The sequence below is a fragment of the Leptonychotes weddellii genome, chromosome 6, assembly GCF_054177405.1.
Source record: "Leptonychotes weddellii isolate Sample4059 chromosome 6, ASM5417740v2, whole genome shotgun sequence".
In the NCBI taxonomy this organism is placed as follows: Eukaryota; Metazoa; Chordata; class Mammalia; order Carnivora; family Phocidae; genus Leptonychotes; species Leptonychotes weddellii.
The window spans coordinates 657,587-682,117 of record NC_138374.1 but is presented as its reverse complement, the minus strand read 5'-3'; the positions used below and the strand labels follow the sequence as shown (position 1 = coordinate 682,117).

General features: G+C 52.2%; 1 protein-coding gene across 1 annotated transcript in view; it reads left to right on the top strand.

Moving 5' to 3' along the window:
- Window positions 1–24,531, top strand: part of INPP5A (inositol polyphosphate-5-phosphatase A) — a 167,131-nt gene that overhangs the window by 97,481 nt on the left and 45,119 nt on the right. Inside the window, exons 5-6 of the mRNA XM_081822987.1 lie at window positions 10,455–10,518; window positions 20,230–20,333. Coding sequence (XP_081679113.1) covers window positions 10,455–10,518; window positions 20,230–20,333 — 168 coding nt within the window. The remainder of the gene's footprint in view (window positions 1–10,454; window positions 10,519–20,229; window positions 20,334–24,531) is intronic.

Below are 24,531 nucleotides of genomic sequence, written 5' to 3'. Positions count from 1 at the left end.
TTCGCAATATAATTGAAATTTAAAAATCAATTAAGTCTTTCAGTAGCATTTTATATGCCCCAAGCTTCCCTAATGGCAGAAGGTATTTTGTAAACAGCTTGCGTTTGACTCTTAAAGTGCATTTGACTTTAATTATCCTCTATCCATAATGCACATAACCGATTTCTCCAGAACGCTGTAAGGGTAAAATTGTAATTGAAAAGCTAATGATTTTTGAAGAGAAAAGATAAAAGTCAGAGCTGTTTTGATTATGATGTAAATGCTCCACATAATTTAATTGGCATAAAAGTTTATTGATTTATATTTCTAATCACTTAGACATGAAAAAAATGACTTGATAAATTTTGTAATTAAAGCTGGTTATTTTAAGACTGGTGTTTTTCTTTGCTCGTTATTGAAACTTTCAGTTTGCAAAATATTATCAAAAAGTGTATCTATGTTGCAAACAAATCTCATTTTGAGAGAGAAATACAGAGGTGAGTGAATTAAAATGTGCCCTGGGGTGCTCGCTGCCATCGCGGGGACGGCTCACGGTGGCGGCTCCATCATGCACGCGGGCTTCTCTGCCCGCCTCCCTTCCCCCCAAGTAAGACGGCACGAGGAGTCGACTGCCCTTTCCCGCCTGTTGTGGGTAATTAGCTTGTGAAACCTGTTCCATCGGGAGAGTCAGTAGGATTTCCCTTTTGGAAAGGAAGGTCTGAGTGTGCTGGGCCTGTAGGAGCCTGGCCTGGCAGCGTCCTCGGAGCACTCTGCGCGCATCCGAAGTGGGCGGCACGTCCCCAGCACCACGGCCCATCGGGTGCAGGCGGCAGGGAGGAAAAGCAGGACATGGGCTTTTCCACATCTCCTGCAGCCTCCAGCCGTTCTCAGGCACCTCTACCTTCCTGGGACGCTGCCGCTCCACGGCTCAGGGGTGGGGCTGCCCGTCTCTCACGTGTGAGGAGCCTCGAGAGCCAGAATTTCTTCCATGTTGACCGTTCGATATGGCAGCGCACATCACCTCTGACCTCTGAGTGTGGAGGCGGGGGGTCGGTCCCCGTGCTCCCTCCTCCCCTCTCCCCTCCGAGATACCACCTGCCCCTGGTCCCCACACTGACCACTCTGTGCCACACCGTGTCCCACTGACCACCCCATGTCCCCCCTGATCCCTGGGTCCCCGCTGACCTCCACGTCTCCACAACTTCTCCTTGTCCTCACTGACCCCCACTTGGCAGTCTCTGTGTTGACTCTTTCACCTGCTCCCAGTCCCTCCCTAATGGTGGTCCTGGGTCCAGTCGTCGGCCCTGTCCTTTGCTCTGGTCTAGTCCCTCCTTGGCAAGCTCAGCATCTGTGGCGTCGGCCGTCCACATGTCATGCACCCCCATTTACATCTGCTCCCCAACCTCTGTCCTGGACTGCAGATCCGAGCGTCCAGCTGTCTTCTCATGTCTGCCGTGGAGTCCAGCCATTGCAAGCTGGACACCTTCTCTGCAGAGACCCCATCTCAGGCGCCTGCCCTGCCCCGGCTCCCTGGCGGACACCCTGGCCTTGCCCTGGGGTGCCTCCCCATGCTTGCACCACTGTGCCAGGGCTTCCTGGGGACGGAGCCTCTGTGGTCAGAAGCTGGCCCTTTGTGTGAAGCACCGTCACTGTCCCCCACGCTTCAGGCCATTCAGTCCTCGGGACCTTTTGGTCGCCCAAGACCGTGCGGCAGAGAAGGCGCCGTCCGTGCAGGGACTGGGTGCCCGAGTGGACGCCTGAGTCCGCTCAAGGGCCGCTGCCTTGCCTCCCCCGTCAGCTGCGCTGCCAAGTGTCCCCTGCATGCAGGGCTCGGGCATTACCCTCGCTGTGCCTTCCGCGCCCTCACCCCGCGCCCTCCAGGCGGCCCGTCTCGTCACGTTGCACTAGCTCCTCGCGGTGGTCGTAGGAAAGGCCAACAGGCGTATTAATCGGGGGGGATTTATCATAGCCACACGAGATATTAACAGCGCAAAGCATTTAGCCTCCTGTCAGGATGACTTGTGCTCCACCCGGCCCCTCCCTGGACGGCCTAATTGGGGACACTCCCGGCAGGGGCTGTGACAGGGCTCAGCACCCAGTGCTCAGCATGCCAGCTCCCATGGTGCAAGCTTTATAAAACGCTCTTTAATTCAGGAGCAGAATATCGTTACCTCCGTAAGTAGATGAACACAATGGACAACCAATTTAATTAACTTCTAATGCTGGCTGTTGGACGGCAGACAAGATGAAATTATCCGTGCATCTCTCGAGCGGGCAGCCAGCCTGGAGAGGGGCTTGCAGTGAGGGTCAGACGGGGGGACACCTTTGTGCCGTCATTTCATGTTTAGCCCCAGGAGCTGAAATTGGAAAGTCAGGACTTTGTACGTAAGTCAGCTCTCATTTCAGAGGGTTACAAAGTCAGCTCTCATTTCAGAGGGTTACAAAGCCGCTTTGAGAGAGGACAGCACTCGTGACAGTGACGTGCTAAGTGCAGCCGTTCCCACGTGCTGCCCTCCTGGGTGAGGCTGGAGGACGTGGGCAGTGATGCCCCCCACCCAATTAGAGCGGCTGTCCACCAGTTTATTATACAGGAAGAGATCAGTGAAGCTGTACGTTGATTTAAACAAAAGCTTTGTTTCATTTATTATTGTTTATAATCTAATGACTGTTATAGTAGCTTTGCCTTGATTTATTACCCAATCTCTTAAATTGTTGTAAAACCAGGAGCACGGGCTTGCTCGTGAAAGAGCTGTTCGCCTTGTTGATAAAAACTGTGTGATTTTTTGCAGCCTTGCTCAGCTTCTTGGAGGCAGTGGAAGCGATGCGTTAGGTTGTCCTTTGAAACCAGAGTAAACAGTCCTGTGTGTTGGGTCTTGAACTGCTCAGCAGTCAGTCCTGCAGGTGCATCTCTGCATCCCTGTCCTTAACCAGGTGTTGTTGGGTTGCTGGTGTGCGCCAGGTGTTGAGCTGGGGACTCGGGTGACGAGAACACCAACCAGGAGCTTCCCACCCCTCCTGGGAAGGAAACAAGCAAGCAGGCAGAATGAGCAGCCCTGCGACAGGGTGGGTGTGTGCTGGGGTCACCAGGGCTCTGCTTGAGCAGTCAGGGAGGGCTGCTCAAAGGAGGCAGCCTTTCCTTGGGGACCTGCAGTGGTAGAGGGTCGTGTGTGAGAAGCTGAAATGGGGATGGCAAAGCAGGTAAAGGCCCTGACGATGGCAGAACTCAGCCTTTTCCGGGCGTGAGTGCCGGTGTGGCCGGGGCTGGGTGATCTGGGGTGGGGCCTGGAAACGCGCAGGAGCGGGCCGGGGGGGACCCATGTGCTGGCTGTGACCGAGGAGCAGAGTGATGGGGTCAGATTCTAGTCTTAAAAGGCCACCCGGCGCCAGGTGAAGAGTCTGAGGGGGCCGCAGCAGCGTGGGGCTGTGAGAATGGAGGGAAGTGCAGGGTTGAAGGTAGCGTGTGGATTTCACGGACAGAAAGGATGTGTGCGGGAGAGACATGGTGGCGGGGAAGCAGCTGGAGGATCCAGAGCGACCCTCAGTTTCCAGGGGGCAGGAGGGTGAGTGGTACATTACTGTCCCAAGTCGGGAGAGACTGGGCTCCACATGAGAAGTCCACGTGGGAGTCCGCCCCTGACCCCGAGGCCGGCCTTCGAGGGGAGGCCCAGTGCTGTGCATGTGGGAGCTGCCCGCTGGAAGATGGGAGGGGTGAGGCCCCCACAAAGGGGAGGAGGGAGAAGGCTTCACGGGGACCCCAAGCAGACGCCATGTGCCGTCACCTGGAGGAGGAGGACGAGTGCCCAGAGGGGCGGACCCTAGTATTGAAACCTGGAACTAAAGGAGGAGGGAAGGGCAGGTGATCTCTGCTGCTGAGAATGCAGGGGTCGTGAAAAGTGTCCTCTGCATTTGTGAGTGGAGAGCTACTGAAGACTTGGCAGAGAATCATTTCCCTGGGGTGCCGAGAACAGAGACAAGGTTGGGAACTAAAACTGCTAAACACAGTATCAGGAGCAGACTCCAACAACGTGTGAAAACACGCATCATGGGCCTGCCAGGTGGATGCCAGGAATGCAGGGAAAATCTCTGAAAGTGATTCACCACTTAGACCAGAAACGCCCTGCGCTCATCTCTCACTCCGTCCTGGCCAGCGCTTCTCTCTTGGCCGAGGTGCCATGTTGACGCAGTGCCCCAGGGCTCAGCCCTCAGATGAGACGCCCTCCCTCGGCGTTCCCACTGCTGCTGGTATCGACCTTCACAGACAGCTCAAATGTCCCTTCCTACTCAGATGTTGACCCTGAACCTCAGACCCGCCAGCCTTCTGCCTGTGGGGCGTCCCCATGTGGACACCCCACAGGCACGTCCATGCGGCAGTTTCATCCCGGTTACTGGTTTCCCACCAGAGCCCACTCCTCTTGGAAAAACTGCCTGCTCCAGTTTCTTTCACCAAGGCTTGGGTCATCTTTGACCTCACTGTTTTTACTTACCCTGCTTCACGTCGATCAGAAGGTCACGTTTCAGGCACGTCCGCGGCTGCCCTCCCCACAAGCCGTGTCCTCAGAACCAGGCCCTGTCGTTCCACGTGGAGCCAAAACACCTGGCGTTGCAACAAGACAGAACAAACAAGGAGAGAAAAGGTAAAGATTGTGAGGAAGAAACGAACCTGAACAAATAGTCCTTGCTCACAAATCATCAGAGAGAATCCGTGATTGTTGGAACGGAAAGGAAACTGAGCATTGTTGCTGAATAAAAGATTAATATACAACAGCTAATAGCATTGCTATTCACCGGCAGCAAATGGTTCTAAACCAAGGGTAGTTTCAAAAATTACATTTTCTAAAAGCAACAGAAACTGAAAGATAACTAAGGGTAAATCTAACAAAAGATTTTCAAGACTTTTACGGAGAAAATTATGGAACTTTATTAGAAAACATTTTAAAAGATCTCAAATATATGGTTAAAGATGTATCATGTTTATGGGAAGGAAAGCTGAATATCCTAAAAATGTCCCCTCCGCCTCCAGTCTCTGTCATCCAAACCCCAGCAGGATGTTCTGGGTGTAATCCAGCAGCTATTCTGAAGTGTCATATGGAAATACAAAGGGCCCCACATAACAAAAGTACTTGTGAGGAAAAATAAAATGAGGCACTTCATTAGTAAATATCAAGACTTATTATAAAGCTAAAATAGGAAAAAATTGTTACTAGAAATAGATCAGTTGGGCAGAATCAAGAACTCATGAACAGACCCCCACATCGGTGCACAGATGGAATATGAGAGTGACGATGACAATCATGGGGAGACCAGTCGGTTTCCACAGAGAATGAGATAGCTCTAGATTCTACCTTGTGCCACACCCACTAACAAGTCTCTGTTACCCTAAAATCTTAAATGGGTGAAATACACTGTTACTGCTTTTACATGAGAATATAGAGAATGTCACTGTGGAGTCAAGTTAGGGAACTATTTCTAAATAAGACATAAAGGCATAAAGCGTAAAGGAATGTATTGATTAATGATTAATTTGATTTTTTTTTTGAGGGAGAATAGGGGGAGGGGCATAGGGAGAGGGAGAGAGAACCTCAAGCAAGCTCCACACTCAGCACAGAGCCCAAGGGGGGTCTCGGTCTCGTGACCCCTGAGATCATGACATGAGCCGAAATTAAGAGTCGGATGCTGAAACTGACTTGAGCCATCCAGGAGCCCTGATTAATTTGACTACTTTAAAAATAAAAACTTTTCATTTAATGAAAGATGCCATAAAAAGATAAGCTAAAGAGGGAGAAATTCTTTGTAATGCAAGTAATAGATGAAGAGATAATATCAAATTATATTTAAAAATTAAAGATCTTGTAAAATGAGAAAAAGACAAATCGAAGATATGAATAAGGAGTTCACAGGAGAAATCTAAATTGTCAATAGTCTTAAAAAAGCGAGGCTCAACTATGATGGTATAATGAAAATGCAGATCAAAACAACAGTGACATGCGATGTGTGTCGTTTCACGATCCAGCTGGCCAAGACCACAGTCTGCTGACACCAGGTTTTGGCCAGGGAGCTGAGGACCCCTGCACTGCAGATGCACAGACACTGTGACCCAGAAGCTCAGTCTCGTGCATATGCACGTTTAATACATACGTGCACCTTGTGTGTCTGTCCCTGCAAGCATGTTCACCATAGCATCAGTTGTAATGGTGAAAACATTGGAGACAGGCTTTATCTCCAGTAGAGAATGGATAAAAATTGCAGGATTTTTATATATTAGATTGTTACGGAGCATTAAAAGTGAGCTAAAGTTACATGTCTGAATATGGAGCATCTCTAAAACAGAACTTTGAATGGAAAAAAACCAAGTTCCTGAGGAGAGAGTAGGTAAGGTGGCATTGATGAAGAAGCCGAGAGCCCTGAGCTTCGGACCTTGATCACCACCGTTCAAGATGGCGGCTGCCTGCGGGGAGAGGCCAGTGGCGCAGGGCATAGCAGACTCCTCTCAAGTCCCCGTGTCCCCGTCGTGCCTGTGTGCACCTGCCCTAACCCCACCCCCACCCCCCAGGTAACCACTGCTCTGGATTTTATGTTTATGATTTTATTCCTTTTTTGGTATAATCTTAACATCACATTTTTTTATTTCAGCTCCTTTTGATTAGGTTTTTGTTACCTTGGCCAAGTGAAGTTTTAGGAACTTCCTCTTTCTCAGCCTTGTGAAGTCCATCTAGATTTGGGGTGTGATTTATTCTCCATGCTGTATCGTGCGGCATCATAGGAGTATTTCAGATTTTATTGACCCACCTTCGTGTGGTGAAGCGTTAGTTCATCAGTGTGTCTGGAAGTCTGGCTGCATTCATATGCACACCTCCGGAGGGCTCCCGCTTCTCGGAGGGTGAGCGCCACGTGTCCCCTCACTGAATATGGGAACTTGTAGGACACACCCGTCTCCCCGTCGCGTCTGTCCTCCGAGCTCAGGGGTCGCTGCAGATCTGGACGAGGGGACAGGGTCCAGAGAGTGGACTCGTGGCCGACTGCCTGTCCCGATGCGTGTCTCGGGGGCTGCGTAAGTGAAACCTCTCTGGCATCTAAGCCTCGAGCTCAGACAGGGGCGTGTGTGCAGCTTCCCTTCTTACCGGCAGCTTCTCCTGCTCAGTGCTCACCACATACTCATGGGTGAGGCCCCCGCCGTCCCACCCGCGTCCTCCACACTGTCTGCCCGCGCGGGACAGAGTGGGCCACGGACCAGGAGCTACATCACACTCATTCATTCATTCACGTCTGTTAGTTCTAACTTAGAACAACTAAGTTCTGATTTGTTGCAAACTTGAAGATTATCGACAATATCTCATGAAATTCTTTTTCCTGTTCTTAGATCCACTTATTTTTTTTTAAGATTTTATTTATTTATTTGAGAGAGAGAGAGTGTGTGCACAAGCAGGGGGTGCGGCAGAGGCAGAGGGAGAAGCAGACTCACCACTGAGCAGGGAGCCCGATGCGGGGCTCAATCCCAGGACCCTGGGATCATGACCTGAGCTGAAGGCAGATGTTTAACTGACTGAGCCACCCAGGTGCCCCCATTTATTTTATTTTTAAAAAATAACAAGCAGGAAAAAAATAATAATAATAACAAGCAGAAGACACTTTGTAGAGACAGCAAAGTATGCCATCTTGGAGGAGCAGGGGCTCACTGAGGCCTGCGTGGCATTTGTGAAGTGCAGCCGCCCTTCATGGCGGGTAGGACTTCCCAAGCTCTGCTGTGCCAGAATCCCGGCCCGCATGCCCCTGCCCAGTGCAGACCCCGCAGCTGGCTTCCTGGGCCCCCCACCCCCCCCCACCAGCCCTGTCCCCTGGGAGAGGCGGCCCTGGGTCCGGTCCTGGTGACTGCTGGAGGGGCTGTCGGGAGGCAGCTGCCAACACTGATGAGGACGTGGGGCACCCGCTACCCCTTGGGGTCACACTTGAGATGCTTTTCCGTGGTGTCTGCAGAAGAATGTGTCCCCAAGAGCCTCTCACTGCTGTCACTCTGACTTGAGCCTTAGGAATGTTCTTTGTTTTGTGGAAAAGTGAGCCGGATGCAGCAGGCCTGCAGGTTAATGATATGTACTTTGGCTGCTAACCTAATTGCAGGGATGATAAATTACTGGCCCTCTGATTTGCTTGCAAATAAAAACTGATGGAGGCCTTTCTAACGAGTCACTTTGTGTTCTTTCCTGGTTGGCTTCTGCCCAGGCCCAGGTCACCCCCAGCCCAGTGCGGGCAGCTCCGCAGGAGAAGTGGGAGCACTCGACAAATACACGTCTTCCCTGGGGCTGTGTAGGGGTGGTCTGCTCCCATCATCACCCTGAGTCAGCTGTGTTTGGGGGGTGGGGGGCTTCCTGGCATCTGAGTTCAACTCCAGAAAGCAAATGAGTGACCAGATGCATCACCTTAGCAGAGTCCAGTTGAGCTGAGAACTGGTTTTATAGTATTTGCACCCCGAGCCAGCTGCTGAGCCGTGGCGGGGGGGGTGGGTTCCATCCACTGTGGGCAGCGGTTCATGCAGACGCCCAGGTGGATGGCAACCGGGAGTGCCGGGCCATACCCTGTCTCAGAGACACATCACTTGCCACGTTCCGTTGAACACGGGAGCTGGGGTCTCCGTTCCTGGTCCACCCCCATCCCGCACTGCAGAGCCCCGGGGGCTCGGCTCTCTGGGGGAGACGCTGGCTCCCCACCCCCACCCCGCACCGTCCGGCTGCGCCTCGAGGCCAGCCCCACGCGGGCGGATCTGAGGCTCCCACCTTGCGTTTGCTGCTCTGACAAAAGAACAGCATCGACTGGATTGCATCTCACTAATGGAGAATTAATTGCCACCCTTGACAGTTAGGTTTATAAATATGTAAAAAGTATTTTAATTGTTTTTAGTAAAACAGGCAAGCAGTCAATATTCTCAGACGTGACGAGCACAGTGCTGACAGGTGCTGTGGTCAGAAGGCCCGGTGAGCGCGGGGCTCCCGTCCGCAGGCCTGGGTGTGCTTTTTTGTGGACATTGCCGTGTCCTGTGACAGATGCATGCCCTAAACCATATCGATAGAGTAGGTTAAACATTGAAAAAGTTAGCTTGAACTTTGACTTTAAATATTCATTAGAGCTAATTATGGATTTTCTGACTCCATGAATTACAGTTTCTATACCTGCATTGGCAATTTGTTTTCCATTTATTTATTATAAACTTCTTAATACTGTATTGGCTTTATCATGCTTAACAAGGCAGTAGTAAAGGTTTGCCACGACATCTATTTACTGACACTTTCTCGGAGTGCCCTTTCCACCTGAATCAGATGCAGCACAGCCCGTCAGAGGCTCATGTCCACGGAGTAGCCGCTGCTGGAGCTCTGTCTCCCCAGGTCCCTTGTGGGGGTGACCAGGTTCAGCAAAAGAATAAAATATATGTATATAGACACATACATATCTATATCTGTATGTACATGAATACACATTCAAACAGTGTGTGTGCACATGTATGCATGTACATGTACATGCATGCACACACACCAGAGACAAACGCATACATGCACGCACATACACATGGATATTCATATGTATATCTACACGGGTATATACATACACACATACACAGACGCATATACACACATGCATGTGCACACATACAGACACGTACACAGAGATATACACACATGGACAAACATGTGCATATATTACATGCACACACGTACATACATGCACACGCATACACACATACATACACAGATATATACACGTGGACACGTACATATACACGCACGCATATACACAGACACACACGTACAGAGATACACGGACACACACGTATGGATATTACAGGCACGTGAATACATGTGCATGGTTATACGCACACACACACATTACACCCACTCACACAGGAATACACATATCCATATATATGTTCACAGGCACATAAAAAACACCAAGTTTGAATTCAGATAAACAGCAGGTAGCTTTAGTGTCAGGTGTCCCAGGCAACCCTCCTCTGGTGGTCACCACGCGCCCCTCGTCTGGCCTCTGCAGTTTTGCCTTTCCTGACTGGACCCCGATGCCCAGAACCGTCAGCCCGTGGATGGGGCGGGGGCCTGGCGGCTCTGTGGGCGGTGGTTTTGCAGCCCCGTGAGGAGGAGGAGGACGCGGTGGGCAGAGAAGGCAGGCGTGGAGTGCAGCCGCTGGGAGCCTCGGCGGCGGGTGCAGCCCTAGGCGAGGCCGGAGCCAGGCTCTGAGCCCTTCCCGCTGGACCCCGCCGCCCACAGCCCAGGGCAGACCGCTGGAGTGCGCGCCCCGGTCGGGCGAAGGGCCTATCTGTGGGGACAGGTGTGGCTCACGTCTCATCCCAGTGACCGTGATTAGGCCCTGAGGAGTGAACTCTCGTTTCTACAAGAGCATTTTGTTCCTCCCTTAAAGCCGCTCTCAAACTGTCCCCAGTGCTGGTCTCTCACTCGGTTTCTCTTTTTGCTCTGCAGGCATTAGGAAGCTTTTATTTTCTTCATGAATCCTTAAAAAACATCTACCAGTTTGACTTTAAAGGTAAGACTTTTCTGGGCTCCCCCGCCCGGCGTCCCTGTGAGAGGGTCTCAGCCACTAACCAGGGGCCTTCCATGCAAACCTGGTGCTCAAGGCCCTCTGGATTCCAGGGGCATTCCTGACCGGGACCCCGCCCGCCCGGGACCCCGCCCCCGGACCCCGGCCCGGACCCCGCCCACCCAGGACCCGAGACCCCGCCCCTCCAGGGACCCTGCCCCGCCCTGACCGGGACCCCGCCCTCGCCCCGCCCCTGGACCCCGCCCCAGACCCCGCCCGCCCAGGACTCCAGACCCCGCCCCGCCTCAGACCCGCTCCCGCCCCGCCCGGGACCCCGCCCCCGCCCCGCCCGGGACCCCTCCCCGGACCCCGCCCGCCCAGGACTCCAGACCCCGCCCCGCCCGGCATCCCGCTCCCCTCCTGCTCCCAGGGCGGGCCGGCAGGGGACCCTGGCTCTCCTACAGCGCAGTGCGGGGAGGGGGGGCCGAGGATGGGCCTTGTGTCTGTGTCAAATGGGAGAAAATGAAGACCAGCGCGGGAGGGGGCGTCTTTAAAATGAGCCGACGTTAGCGGTGGAGTGAAAAGTGCCCCGCGTTTCTGGGGCGCGCGTGCTGCGCGGAGGAGGTTCGTTCTGAGCTCCTGAAAACACGGCCTTCGTGTCTGCGTCTCCGCACAGTCCGCCTGCCGCACCTGCTCGCACACGAGTCCCCTGACCGCACGTGGGCTCCTGAGCCAGATCCCAGTAATTTGAGGTGTCACTGAAGTTGTAATAACTGTGGACGGCAGCTAATTATGTCAGGTTGTTCAGATTCATTATCTTTGCTCACTTAGGAGACAGATCACCTCTTCTGAAATGCAGAGGCAGAGTCTTCCCTAAGCGGCTACTTGAGTAGTGATTTCATCCATGTCAGGAACAGGATTCCAGCCAGCAGGATGATTTTTCATTGGCCGTGTTGCTGAGGATTCTTTGCACAGTTTTAAACGCAAGCACGTGGCTTTCCCACCGAGGAACGTGCTTTGAGTAGCCTTGCAAACCTGGCGAGAGACAGGCCAGAGGCCACTGTCCCCACGATGTTAACAGACCCTGGACGCCCCGGGCCGTGTTCTCCAGCAGCAGGGCTGTGGGTGAGAGGGAGCAGAGGGTAGGTGCTCAGACCCCACGCGCTCCAGGTGGGGCTGGAAGCAGAACGGTGTGAGGCCTCTCATGAGCCTGTTCTTCGAGCTTAGGCACAGAGCCGGTCTGCTGACCTTTTCCCTTCGAGTCACCGGTTCCAAACACATTTTACCGCTAGCTCAGATCAGTCATAACGTACCCCGCTAGCCCGGGGTTTCTTTGGAGCTGTACTTGGGATGTACCTTTGCCTCCAGCAAACCTTCCGAGGGGCCCCCGTGTTGCCGGTGATGAGAGTGGAGACGGTGGTGGTGGTCGTGCGAGGAGTGTGTGCTGCTTCTGGGGGCACACCAGCAGCTGGACGCGTCATCAGCACCCACAGCACAAGTGCAGGGCGCAGGCCTGGCAGGTCTCGGGAGCAGGAACCCCGCTCTTCTTGCCTCCTCCTTATGCTTCCACCTAAGTTACAGCAGAAACAGTCTCAAATTTATGAAAAGCTTGAATAAACTTTTTATGAATAGCCTGAATTTAGTACCCAGTTAGAAATTTGAGGAATCCCAGAAGGTGTGGATGAAGAGGGGTGAAAGGGACGTGAGTTTCTGGTCCGACACCTGAAGAGCGTGGATGGTGCTGAGCAAACGGAGCAGGGCGAGTCCCTCCGATCCCTCAGAGAAGCGAGGCCACAGGGCTGGTGCTGCCGCCACCCTGGAGGGACAGGCAGGCAGACCCTGAGAGCCACAGCTTCCGGGAGCCGGTGCAGGTGGGAGCCGCTGGGAGGGGCGTGCAAAGCTGGAGGCTTGAGAGAGCTGCCCCCCCCCCCCCCCCGCACTCTTTGGTGAACTTTGGCTGTAGGAGCCCCACCATACTGTTACGGTGAAGATCAGAGAAAAACCCCCTCGTGCTTCTGGCAGGCGGAGAGGGAAAGGGCTGTTTGGAAGTTGTCCAGAGTCCTTCGTTCTTCCTGAAAGGCATGCCCATGAGGACAGCCATGTCACCAGAGCTGCCCAGCAGGCCTAGGGCAGGCAGGTGGGCAGCATCAGCCTCCGCTGGCCTTGCTGTCGTGCTTGAGGGGCCGTGGTGCTGAGAGCACGTGAAAAGGTTGCAGCCTGGGCTCATGCTGGCCGAAGGAGCGAGGCACGGTCACCGGACTGTACAACGGTGTCCCTCCCCCCAGCCACAGCGCCCATCATCACACCAGGTGTCATGGCAGAGAGTCTCCAAGCTCACCCTCTGTTTAAGGAGGAGTCTCACAAGAGCGCAGAGACTACAGAGGAGACGAGAACAGGGCATGGGAGGAAAAGTTAGCCTCTGAGTCCCTCCTGGAAACACCCCTGATATAGATCAGATGCTTAGATGTACATTAAGAAAGAAAGTTAAGAGAAGGAGTAAATGAAGGTAAAATATTTCATTTCCTGTTATTCTTAATCTGACAGATAACTTTTGTTCAGAGTGTCCATAGCAACAACATGGTGGGTGCCTGTAGCTTATGGATAAGTGAGATGAGTAACAGCGACGTCAGGAGGGATGGGAGAGAGGAGCTGGGGACTCTGTCGCAGGGAACCTGCACTTCTGTGGAGGAATACAGTGCTAACGTTGAGAGTGGACTTGGATCGGTGGTAAATATGTATTGCAAACTACGGCAACCACTAAAAAATTTTAAAATAATACACAGTTGACATGCTAATAATAGAGGAGAGAGAATGGAATCATATAAAATGCTCAATTAAACCAGAGAAATCTACAGAAAAAGAGGGAAAGACGAAAAAGACACAGGAAACAAAGGCAACAGATGGAGAAGGTACTGATAGGGAGCATCTTACTCCAACTCTATCACAGTTCACTTTAGATGTCAGTGGTACAAATATACCAGTTACAAGACAGAAACCTTCAGAGTGGTTAAAAAAAATAAGACCCAACTATGTGTTGTCTGCTAGAAACCCACTTAAAATACATAGACACATAAAGGTTAAAGGTCAAGGGGTGGAGAGAGATAGACCATGCTAATACTAGTCAGAAGAACGCCAGAGTAGCAATGATAATTTCAGATACAGCAGACTTCAGAGCAAGGAGAGTTACCGGGGATAAAGAAGGCTATTTATTACATAACAATAAAGGGGTCAAGTCTCTAAGAAGACATAATAGTTCTTAACGTGTACGCACCTAACAACAGAGCATCACAACACACAAGGGAAAAACTGAGAGAGCTTCCAGGAGAAATGGATGAATCCACTGTCACAGGTGGAGACTTCAGTGCCCCTCTCTCAGAGATGGACAGATCCAGCAGGCAGAGAATTGGTAAGGACATAGTTCAACTCAACAGCACCATCAATCAACAGAATTTAATTGACATTTATAGAATATTCTCTCCAACAGGAGCAGAACACACATTCTTCTCAAGTTCACATGGAACATTTACAATGGTAGACCACATTCTGGTCCATAAAATACTCCTCAACAAATTTAAAAGAACAGACATCATACAAAGTATACCCTTGGACCACAATGGAATTTAACTAGAAATCAGTAACAGAAAGATAGCTAGAAAATCCCAAAATACTTGTGTCAAAGTTCAGAAATAACAGAAGTAAAACCAATGAATCACTGAAGTAATAATTAGTAAAAGTTTGTTGTGCACACATCAACAAGACAGTTTGCAAACCCAAGCATTCCAACCAAAACATGGAGTGGGGCTCTGGGGTATATTGTTATAAAACAGCTCAAGTGGTGTGGACACAGTGATTTTATTCTTTGCAGTGATTGGTTATGATATTAGAATTCTCTTAAATGATGGGAGTGGTTAGTGGTTACCTCATATCAACCTTGGGAAACAGATTTTTAGAGGCATAAGCAAGGAATGACCCAGTGTAAGTTAGCCTTGCAAAATAAGCTAATTTCACCTTTTGTTTGTATGACTAAACTGGCTTTGTCTGCTCAGGGAACTTTAAAGGCTGGTCTCTATTTGTTTTTTACTTTAACACTTGGATATGAAACAATACACTTTTTTTTTTTTTAAAGATTTTATTTATTTATTTGAGAGAGAGAGAATGAGAGAGAGAGAACACATGAGAGGGGATAGGGTCAGAGGACGAAGCAGACTCCCTGCCGAGCAGGGAGCCCGATGCGGGACTCGATCCCGGGACTCCAGGATCATGACCTGAGCCGAAGGCAGTTGCTTAACCAACTGAGCCACCCAGGCGCCCGAAACAATACACTTCTAAATAACACATGAGTCAAAGAATAAGTCTTGAGAAATTTTAAAAATATTTTGAACTAAATGAAAATGAAATACAGCTTATCCAAATTTGTGGGATGTAGTGAAAGCAGTGCATTTGTAGCATCAAATGTATGTATTAGAAAAGAGGTTAAGATTTAAAATCAATAATCTAAGGTTCTGCCTTAGGAAGCTAGAAGAAGAGCAAAATAAATCCAAATCATAAGAAAAGAAATCATAAAAATTAGAACATAAATCAATGAAATTGAAAACGGGAACTCAGTAGAGAAAATTAACAAAACCCAAAGCTGATTCTTTGAAAAGATCAATAAAATTGATATACCTCTACTCAGGCTAACCAAGGAAAAAAGAAAATACAAATTACTAATAGTAGAGATGAGAGAGGGGTCATCACTACTGACGCTATAGACATTGAAAGGATAATAAAGTTATACTGTGAACGGGTCTGTGCCTATAAATTTGATGATTTAGATGAGCCAATTCCTTGAAAAATACAATTGACCAAAACTCATACATGGAGGACTAGATAATCTGAATAGGCCTTTTGTCTATTAAGGAAATTGAATCAATAATTAATAAATTTCTAAAAAATAAAGCACCAGGCCTGATGGTTTCACTATGAATTCTACCAAACATTGAAGGAAGAAATTATTCCAATTCTTTATAATCTCTTTCAGAAAATAGAAGCAGAGAGAAAACATTCTGACTCCTTCTGTGAGGCCAACATTACCTTATACCAAAACCAAAGGAAGACATTACAGAAAAAGAAAACCATAGGCCAGTAGCTCTCATGAACATAAAATACAAAAATCCTCAACATAATATTAGCAACTTGAATTCAACAGCATGTGAGAAGAATCACACAGCATGACAAATTGAGATTTATTCCAGGTACGCAAGACTGGTTCTATATTTGAAAATCCGTTAATCTAATACATCATATCAACAAGCTAAAGAAGAAAGCCGCATGATCATGTCAATGGATGCAGAACAAGTATTTGACTAAGTCTGACACCAATTCATAATAAGTCTCTGCGAACTACTTCAACTTGGTAAAGAACAGCTAGAGAAACCTACATCCCATATCACACGTCATGGTGAGAAACTAGATGCTTCTGGTCTTAAGTCAGGTTGTCCAGTGTCACCATTTCCCTTCAACATTGCACCAGAAATCTTGGCTGTGCATTAAGACAAGAAGAGGAAATAAAGGGTGGCAAGGAATAAAACTCTCTTAGTTCTCAGATGACATGATTATATAGAAGATCTGAGAGAATCATCAACAACAAAAACTGGTACAAATAAGCAAGGTTGCAGGATACAAAACTAATATACAAAAGTCAGTGACTTTGCTCTACCAACAGTAAATAGGTGCAATTTGAAATTAAAAACAAAATACCATTTACATTAGCACATGCACAAAAGAAATACTTAGAAATAAATCCAGGGGCGCCTGGGTGGCTCAGTCGTTAAGCGTCTGCCTTTGGCTCAGGTCATGATCCCAGGGTCCTGGGATCGAGCCCCGCATCGCGCTCCCTGCTCCGCGGGAAGCCTGCTTCTCCCTCTCCCACTCCCCCTGCTTGTGTTCCCTCTCTGGCTGTCTTTCTCTCTGTCAAATAAATAAAAAAAAAAAGAAATCTAGCAAAATATGTACAAGATTAATATGAGGAAAACTACAAAACTTTGCTGAAAAGAAATCAAAGAGGATTAAGTAAATGGAGCAATATCCCATGTTCATGGACAGGAAAACTCAACATTGTTAATATACTGGTTCTTCCCAGCTTGATCCATTGATTCAGTACAATCTTAATCGAAATTCCAGCAAGTTACTTTGTAGACATCAACAAATTGATTCCAAAGTTTACATGGAGACACAAAAGACCCAGAATAGTCAACCCAATATTGAAAGAGAAGAACAACGTTGTAGGACTGACACTGCCTGACTTCAAGACTCACTATAAAAGCTACAGTAATTAAGACAGTATGGTGTTGGTGAAAAAAATAGACAAAAAGATCAACGGCACAGAGTAGAGCCCAGAAACAGACCCCCTTAAATACAGTCGACTGACATTTGACAAAGGAGCAAACGCAACACAATGGAGCAAAGATGGTCTCTTTTACAGATGGTGCTGGAACAACTGGACGTCCATTGCAAAGTAATCTCGAGCCAGACCTCACACCTTCACAAAAGTTGACTGAAAGCAGATCATAGACCTAAGTGTAAGGTATGAAAGTATAAAATGCCTGGAAGGTAACGCAGAAATGGTACGTGACTTTGGGTTTAGTGATGACTTTTATTTTATTTTATTTATTTTATTATTTTATTTTATTTATTATTTTATTTTATTTTATTATTTTATTATTTTATTTTATTTATTTGACAGAGAGAGACACAGCAAGAGAGGGAACACAAGCAGGGGGAGTGGGAGAGGGAGAAGCAGGCTTCCCGTGGAGCAGGGAGCCTGATGTGGGGCTCGATCCCAGGACCCTGGGATCATGACCCGAGCCGAAGGCAGACGCTTAACGACTGAGCCACCCAGGCATCCCGGTGATGACTTTTTAAATACAGCACCACAGTCCATGAGGAAAATTGATGTGCTGGACTTTGTTAAAGTTAAAAATCTCTGCACAAAACACTGTGAAGGGAATGGAAAGACAAGCCATGGACTGGGAGAAAATATTTGCAAGAGACACATCTGATAATCCAAAATATGCAAAGAACTCTTAAAACTCAACAATAAGAAAACAATCTAATTAAAAAATTTCAACAGACATCTCACTCAAGAAGAGGTACGGATGGCAAATCAAACTGAAAATAGGCTCCACATCGTGTGTAAGGAGACACCACCACGCACCCGTTGGAACGGCCACCATCCAGAGCGCTGACGGTCCCAGACGCCAGGAGGACGAGGAACAGCAGGAGCTCCCACCCGCGGCTGCTGGGGATGCAGCATGGTGTGGCCACTTTGGACAGCGTGGCAGTTTCTTACAGACTAAATGTAGGCTTACTGCACAGTCCAGCAATCCTGCTGCTTGGCATGTTACCCGAAGGAGTTGGAAACTTAGGTCCACCCAAAAACCTACAGAAATATTTATAATATCTTTATTCATAATTACCAAAAACTGGAAGGAACCAGAATATGTCCTTTCTAGGTGAATGGATAAGTGGACTGTGGTCCATCCACACAGTGGAATATTACAGAGCAATAAAATGAAATGAGCCAGCAAGCCACAGAAAGACAGAAGAACCTTAAATCCATATTTCTGAGTGAAAGAAGCTGGTGGGAAAAGGCAGCAAGAGGACAGTAAGGGAAAGCGGGAGACAGAGGGTGTAAGTGGTCTGTGTTGCAGGGGCTGGGGAGGGCGGGGGAGTGGGCGACGCCCCGAGGACACGGCGCAGTTGTCAGAGCCCTGGGAACACGCAGCACACAGGGGGCCCTGACCTCCGGTACGGACCTCAGCGCGTAACAGCGTAAGCACACGCGCCGTGTCAGCGCGGGACAGACTGTTGGGGAGGGCGGGGCGCTTCCCATTCAGTGTTCTTACTCCTGACACTGCTCTAAGAAATCAAGTCTGTTCTTCAACAAAGCACGAAGGCCTCCTTTTGCTCTGACTCCCCCAGCCTCTTCCTCTTTCTTACGGCGCCGAGGGTTTTCATCTGAAGCAGAATTGTCTCCCCACGACAGTCTCTTCTCCCCTTCCCCCTTGACACACTGCGGACCGCGTGGCTTGTGGAGGACCGTGGGCGTCCGTCCTGGGGGCATCCACCCCCTGCAGCACAGGAGTGGGTGCCCCCGGCGGCCCGGTGTCGTGACTCAGGCTTGGCTCCAGGTGCTGACCGCTGGAGGGACAGCTGGGCCCTTGCTGGGCGTCGGTGGCAAAAGGAGGCAGCTCGAGAAGGCCCAGGGAGGGACGGGAGGAGGGTGAGGCACATCAGGAAGCCCACACTGCGGGCCGAGGCCACGAGAAAACCGTCCCATTGCGGGTGGGGCGCCCAGGCCCGCCATCCCGGGAGTGGTTAGCTCCCCTGCGGAGCCCCCCCGTGCCAGGGCAGGTGGCCCGCAGCCTTCTCAGATGGGCGCTTACACTGCCCCCTGGTGCGGTATTTGATAAATGCTGTCCGTCCACGGACACAGATGTGTAGCTCCAGGAAGTGTGTCCCGCGATGGACACACTTCTGCACCATTTCCAGTGGTGGTGGGTGTCGGGAATGGGACGTGGTGGGCCACGTGGGGGTCACTTGTTCATTGACACAAGCCATGCCCACCTGCCGCCTGGCACCAGCCTCCTGGCTGAGGGAGTTTGTCCTGTGTCCCCGCACGGGCCTCGGAGGCCATGGTGATTGAGGAGGGGACAGAACCACATGCACCAGTCACCTTGGTGATCGTCCCCGTGTTTGGGAGCAAGACCAGAGAGACAGTGGGCACAGTGAGCGTGCAGCTCGGCGTTTGGGGGATGGCTCCACGTCACTGCTCTGTCCTCACTTCCCTCCATCACCAAACGTCCCATCCTGCCTCCTGCTGGTGGGGCAGATTGTCAGAGTCCTTGCCCACCAGTGTTTGGCTTTGACCTGGGGTTCACTTTCCCCCAAAACCCGCAGTGCCCAGAGCTTTGTCACTAGACACTGCCCATGTATCTCATTCCCACTCTCTGCCCCCATCAGTGGGTCCGTGGGGCCCGTGGTGCTCCAGGAGCTGCAGGTGGGGACAGGGAGCGTGACCACCACAGAAACGGACAGCACACTTCATCCCTTGTCCCCTGGCAGTCTCCTAACAGCCGGGAGCTTCACCTCGTCCCAGGTGTTCCCAGCCCAGGAGCAGCCGTCTGGGCCCGCTGCTGCCCGAGCTCCCTGCGTGGCATCTTGTGGGTGCCACTTGAGAGACCCCACCATGAGCGTGGAGCGATGGAAAGAAGCAGGCCTGGGCCTGGATGTGGAAGGTCTAGACCAAGCCCTGTCCGCGGGGGCATTGGTCCAGGCGTGGGGTCTGGGGAGCGGCCCACGCCGTACTCCGTGTCTCAGCCTCACAGAAAAACTGCTATTCCTTGGACATGAGTGATGTCGGGTGCATGTGAGGAGGAGATCAATGTTATTAAGTAAATTCGTATTAAGGTATGAGTGAACGGTTATTCTGCAGCCGTCCTAAATATATTCACGGTTTTAACAGAGGATGCCAATTAGCCCTTGTAAATCTGCAGGCTGGAAGCTCTTAGGGGATAACGAAGTGGAGTGTCGGGCTCCAGGTCGTGGGGTGGGAATTTACGAGCCACTGGCGTCCCCCGGAGCAGCGGGTCCTCCCCACCCCGCGGCTCCCCGCGCTCCCCGCGGGGTGGGGTTCCGCCGTGAGGTCATTCATGTCACCCTTCTGCTCTTTTCCAGCCAAGAAGTATAAAAAAGTCACTGGCAAAGAGATCTACTCGGACACGCTGGAGAGCACACCCATGCTGGAGAAGGAGAAGTTTCCGCAGGACTACTTCCCCGAGGTGTGTCCCGGCCGCCGGCCCCCCGGCGCACTTACCCTCAGAGCACGCGCCTCGGGAGTGAGGAAACGGAGCTGAAGGCCTCGTGTTCCGGGGAGGGGGTCCCATCCTGGCTGCCGCATGCTGCAGCAGGTGGTCTTTCTGGGAGGTTCTCAGGCCCACGTGGGTCCATCTGGGTGGTGTTTGGTGGGGACTGAGGACCTGCGTCGTCTGTCGTTATACGAATCACATTTTCTAACATCATTTCCAGGCAGAGTAACCTTCCCCATGAGAGGCAGGAAGATAATCGTCAGTTCGTTGTGGGGCCTGGAGAGGCCAGGGGCCCCCCAGCAAGTGTTAGACGGGAGCGGGTGGATCTGGCCACGGTGCTGGGGCGCGCGGGCGTGTCTTCCCTGGGAAGGCTGGGCGGGCCCTCTGGCATCTCACAGGTAAAGCCTCGGGTGCTGCCAGCCAGAGGCACAGCCGAAAACCAGAGCCGAGGGTGCCCCCTTCCCGTGTCCGGGGGTGCCCGCACCACGGAGCTCAGAAGCTCGGGGACAGCAGGGGCTCCTTAACCACCCACCGCTCAGACAGTTAACCAGGACGTGCTGATCTATTTCCAGTGGGTTTTGGTGCCTTTTTGTGTGGTTTTATTATTTGAATGCAGTCATTACACTGCACAGATAATCTTAGATTCGGGTGTTCTAGTAAACACGCCTGCCAGCATTTTGGAGCCTGCTAATCCCGTCTGATTCACGCACTGACCCAGAGTTGCTCGCTGTGCCCTTCCGTCATCTGTGAAGTCATGACGGAGGGTGCGTCTGTGATTGAAGCATTGGGATGGTGTGTTTCACTCGCCCGTGAAGCCCACCTCCCTGCCGTGGCAGAGGTCGGCTCAGCGCAAGAAGCATTGCCCCACCGGGTCCCCCTGCATGAGGACTGCCCACTGTCCGTGGAGACGCCCACCAGCGCTGGGAGCTGATTTTCAGCAAGGCCGCAAGCGCATTAACTTGTTTATGACCCAGGCCCGGGGTGAGGGAATTGTGGCGGACACCGTGAAGGATGGGTGCAGCTGCCTCATTGCTCGTCCCTGAGCCAAGGACGCAGTGTCGGGGGCCGGCCTCTGTCCTGGCTGCCCCAGCCCCCACTGTCCCCTGCTCCTCTTGACGTTGCAGCATGGCCAGAAAGCTCTGGAAGCAGCGGAGTGAATCCTGGCAGTCCTCCCTGAACATCCGTCCAGGGCTGCTGTCCCCTTGGAGACCCCGAGGGCCACAGAGTCAGCTTCAGAGCTGAGCGGGGCCACTGAGAGTGACCACGGGCCCTAGTGGGGACAGTGGGCTGGAGAGAGCAAGCTCTCCACAGCAGGGAGATCAAGCTCTAACAGGTGCTCAGGGAGGTTTGGGAGCAGGTACCCCTGTGTCTTCTCTGAGGGGTGTCCCATGGCACCCAGCGGCTGAGAAGCCCCCAGGCTCCTCTCAGCTGCCTCTTCTGCTCTGTTTCATCAGCCCGAGTGATTGTGCCAGAGACCCCGGGTCGCCTGGCTCCTCCGTCCTCAGCCCAGAGCACGTCCCAGCCCAGGAGGGCACTCACCTGCGCCTGGCGGCTGGCTGGGGTGTGCCCCAGAGGGGTGGACGTGAGGGGCCATGCACCTGGGAGAGGCAGGACTCTGGGGGGCCCATGGCGTGATGACACGAGGGCAGGGTGGGGGCACGTCTGAGGCTGCCCCCAGCAATGCCGTCTGTTGGCAGCGTCCGGCCGCCCGAAGGCTGTCAACTGGCGCTTGCTGAAGAGCGAGTGGCTCACGGTGCCCAGCCTCCACGCGGAAGAGCTGAGCAGCTCTGCGTGCGCAGGGGGAGCTCCGTGCAGCGGGGGGCTTGGTGTCTGCTGCACGGCCCACACTCACTCCCCGAGGGCAGGACACGCGCCGATCACTCCGTTTGTGATGGATTTGTGTGTGGTGCTCACCTCCCAGGTCCCTCTTCCTCCCAACACAGGTTCTCTCATCCTCGTCCTCAGAGCCCAGGTCCCTGGAGGCCCCCGGAACCGGTCGGCCATGAGCTGTGATGCTCCCAGAGACCTACGTGGCAGGTGCCACGTCCCTCTGGCACTAGAAGAAAGAGAGCAAAGCAGTGCCCCACGCAGGATGCCCCAGGAGGAGCCGGACGCCTGCTGAGCCCCCAAAGCTCTGTCCATCCCTGCAGGACAGCAGGCCTCCTTCTGAGGGGCTCCCTGCCCCCTGGCCCTCAGGCTGTCCTCTGGGCCTGGCATCTGCAAACTGGCTCCCTAGACCGCGGCACGCGTGGGGCCCTGCGGCCTGGCCCCGGATCCCGACCCTTCCCTCTGCTGGCCCAGGCTGTGTGCGTGAGGAGGCTTGGGGTCAGCGTGGGGGGGGTCAGACGAAGTCTAGGGCTTCAGCTATGGCGTCCCACGTCCTGCACACCCCCCAGAGGGCAGACGCCCCGAGGGGCCTCAGTGTCTGTGAGGTGGCTCCGAGGGGGTGGATGACAGCCAGCGGCCGCCTCTCCCCCGTGGAAGGAGTGCAGGGCGTCCCAGGTGACCACGGTCCCATCCACAGGCAAGGGAAAGGTTTTCTGGAAGGAAAGGTGGGGTGTCACTGGGCAGATCCCAGTCTGTCTTCTGGAGAGCAGTGTGTTGCTGGGACTCGGGTGACCCCAGAGCGGCGACACCGGCCTTCCTGGGGCCGCCGTCCTTACTCCGTTTGACGTGATGTTGCCGCGTTAGAAGTTGTGTCTGGTCCGTGGGGTCTGTCAACGTGTGGATGTGGCAGAAGTGAGCGTGGCTTAGTGAACAGAAGGAAGAACTTATTTAACAAAAATCCTGATGCTTCGAGCATCCCATTGGTAATGTTTTTCAGGTGTGCAGAGGTCTGCGTTCCCTGAGGCTGCGGCCGGGCAGGGCCCCGGGGTGCCACGCAGCAGAGCTGCAGGGCGCGTGCCCGCCTGGCGCTGGCCCTGCTCTTGGGCCTCTGAGCCAATCCTTTAGCTTTATTTGAACACATTTTGGGGGAGGGAATTAGTCTAAGCCTGATTTCTCTTCTTTTATTACCCTCGCTTAAGGATAATCTAAATGTAATTACCATGATGGAGGCATAATGCAATTCCAAATAATTACAGCTCACTGCATATAAAACTAACAAAACTTTCTCTGCTGATTTATGGGTGCTTTTGGCTCGGCATGAATTTCAAATGCTGCCTCTGGGAGCAGCACTCCAGATAATGTGAGACCATTTTTAAAAAGCAGATTTGTGTAGTCGATCAGGGCTGAGGCAGTTTTTTCCTCTTGCCCGTGGTGAGAAATTGGTTGTTACCATAGATCACAGGGACTGCTCCAAGCTCTTATGAAAGATGGATTAATTTCACTAATGCTCCAAAGCGGGCCTTTCACGGGCAAGGCTGCGTGCGGATAACCTCCCCACAGCCTCCCTTTTCTCCGCGCTGATTTATGCCGTCCTTTAGTGGATGAACCGTCCTGCATTCACCATCCATCTGCTGGCTAAAGGAATCCTATTAACAGGGGGTCTGAGCAGGGACTTAATATTGCAAGGTGAGCGATGTGGCACCCCCCCCCCCGCCCAGTGTGACATGGTTTCATTCCCTGGCGACAGCCTCTCTGCAAGCAGGGCGTGCACCTGGCCGCTGCTGTCCCTACGCGGTCGCCCGCAGGGAGGTTTCGGAAGGTGCCTGGTGACCAGAAAGTTTCTGCACGTGCATGGGATGAAGCAGATCAGTCGACATTCGAGGGAACCCCCAGCCTGTGACGGAGGCACTGGTTCCTATCTCCGTCCCTCCCGGGTGCAGGACTGCTGTGGATGTGTGCGTGCACGTGTGCGTGTGTGCGTTTCCACTAGGATGTCATGCCGGGAAGCCTCACCGGGCAGACACTTGCCCTTCTGATGATTGGGGTGTGTTCCTGGCCCTGCCCTGTCCCAGCGTGGCCCAGGTGAGCGTCCCTGGGTCAGGGCTCAGCCACAGTAGGGAAGGCACGGTCCCGACAAGGGGCTGAGGGAAATTCCAGTTCTGGTTCCTTCTGCAAGGAGCCGGTGGTCTCGGGCAGGTGACCGTGTTCAGCCCTGGTGCTGCACCCTGAATCTGGCGTGCTTGTCATGACCACCTGCCCAGCCCTCGGGTAGAAGGACGGGGGGCACACCAGGGGTGAGGAAGGCGGTTTCTGGAAGGACCCCCGGTGCAGCCCAGTGCCGCCC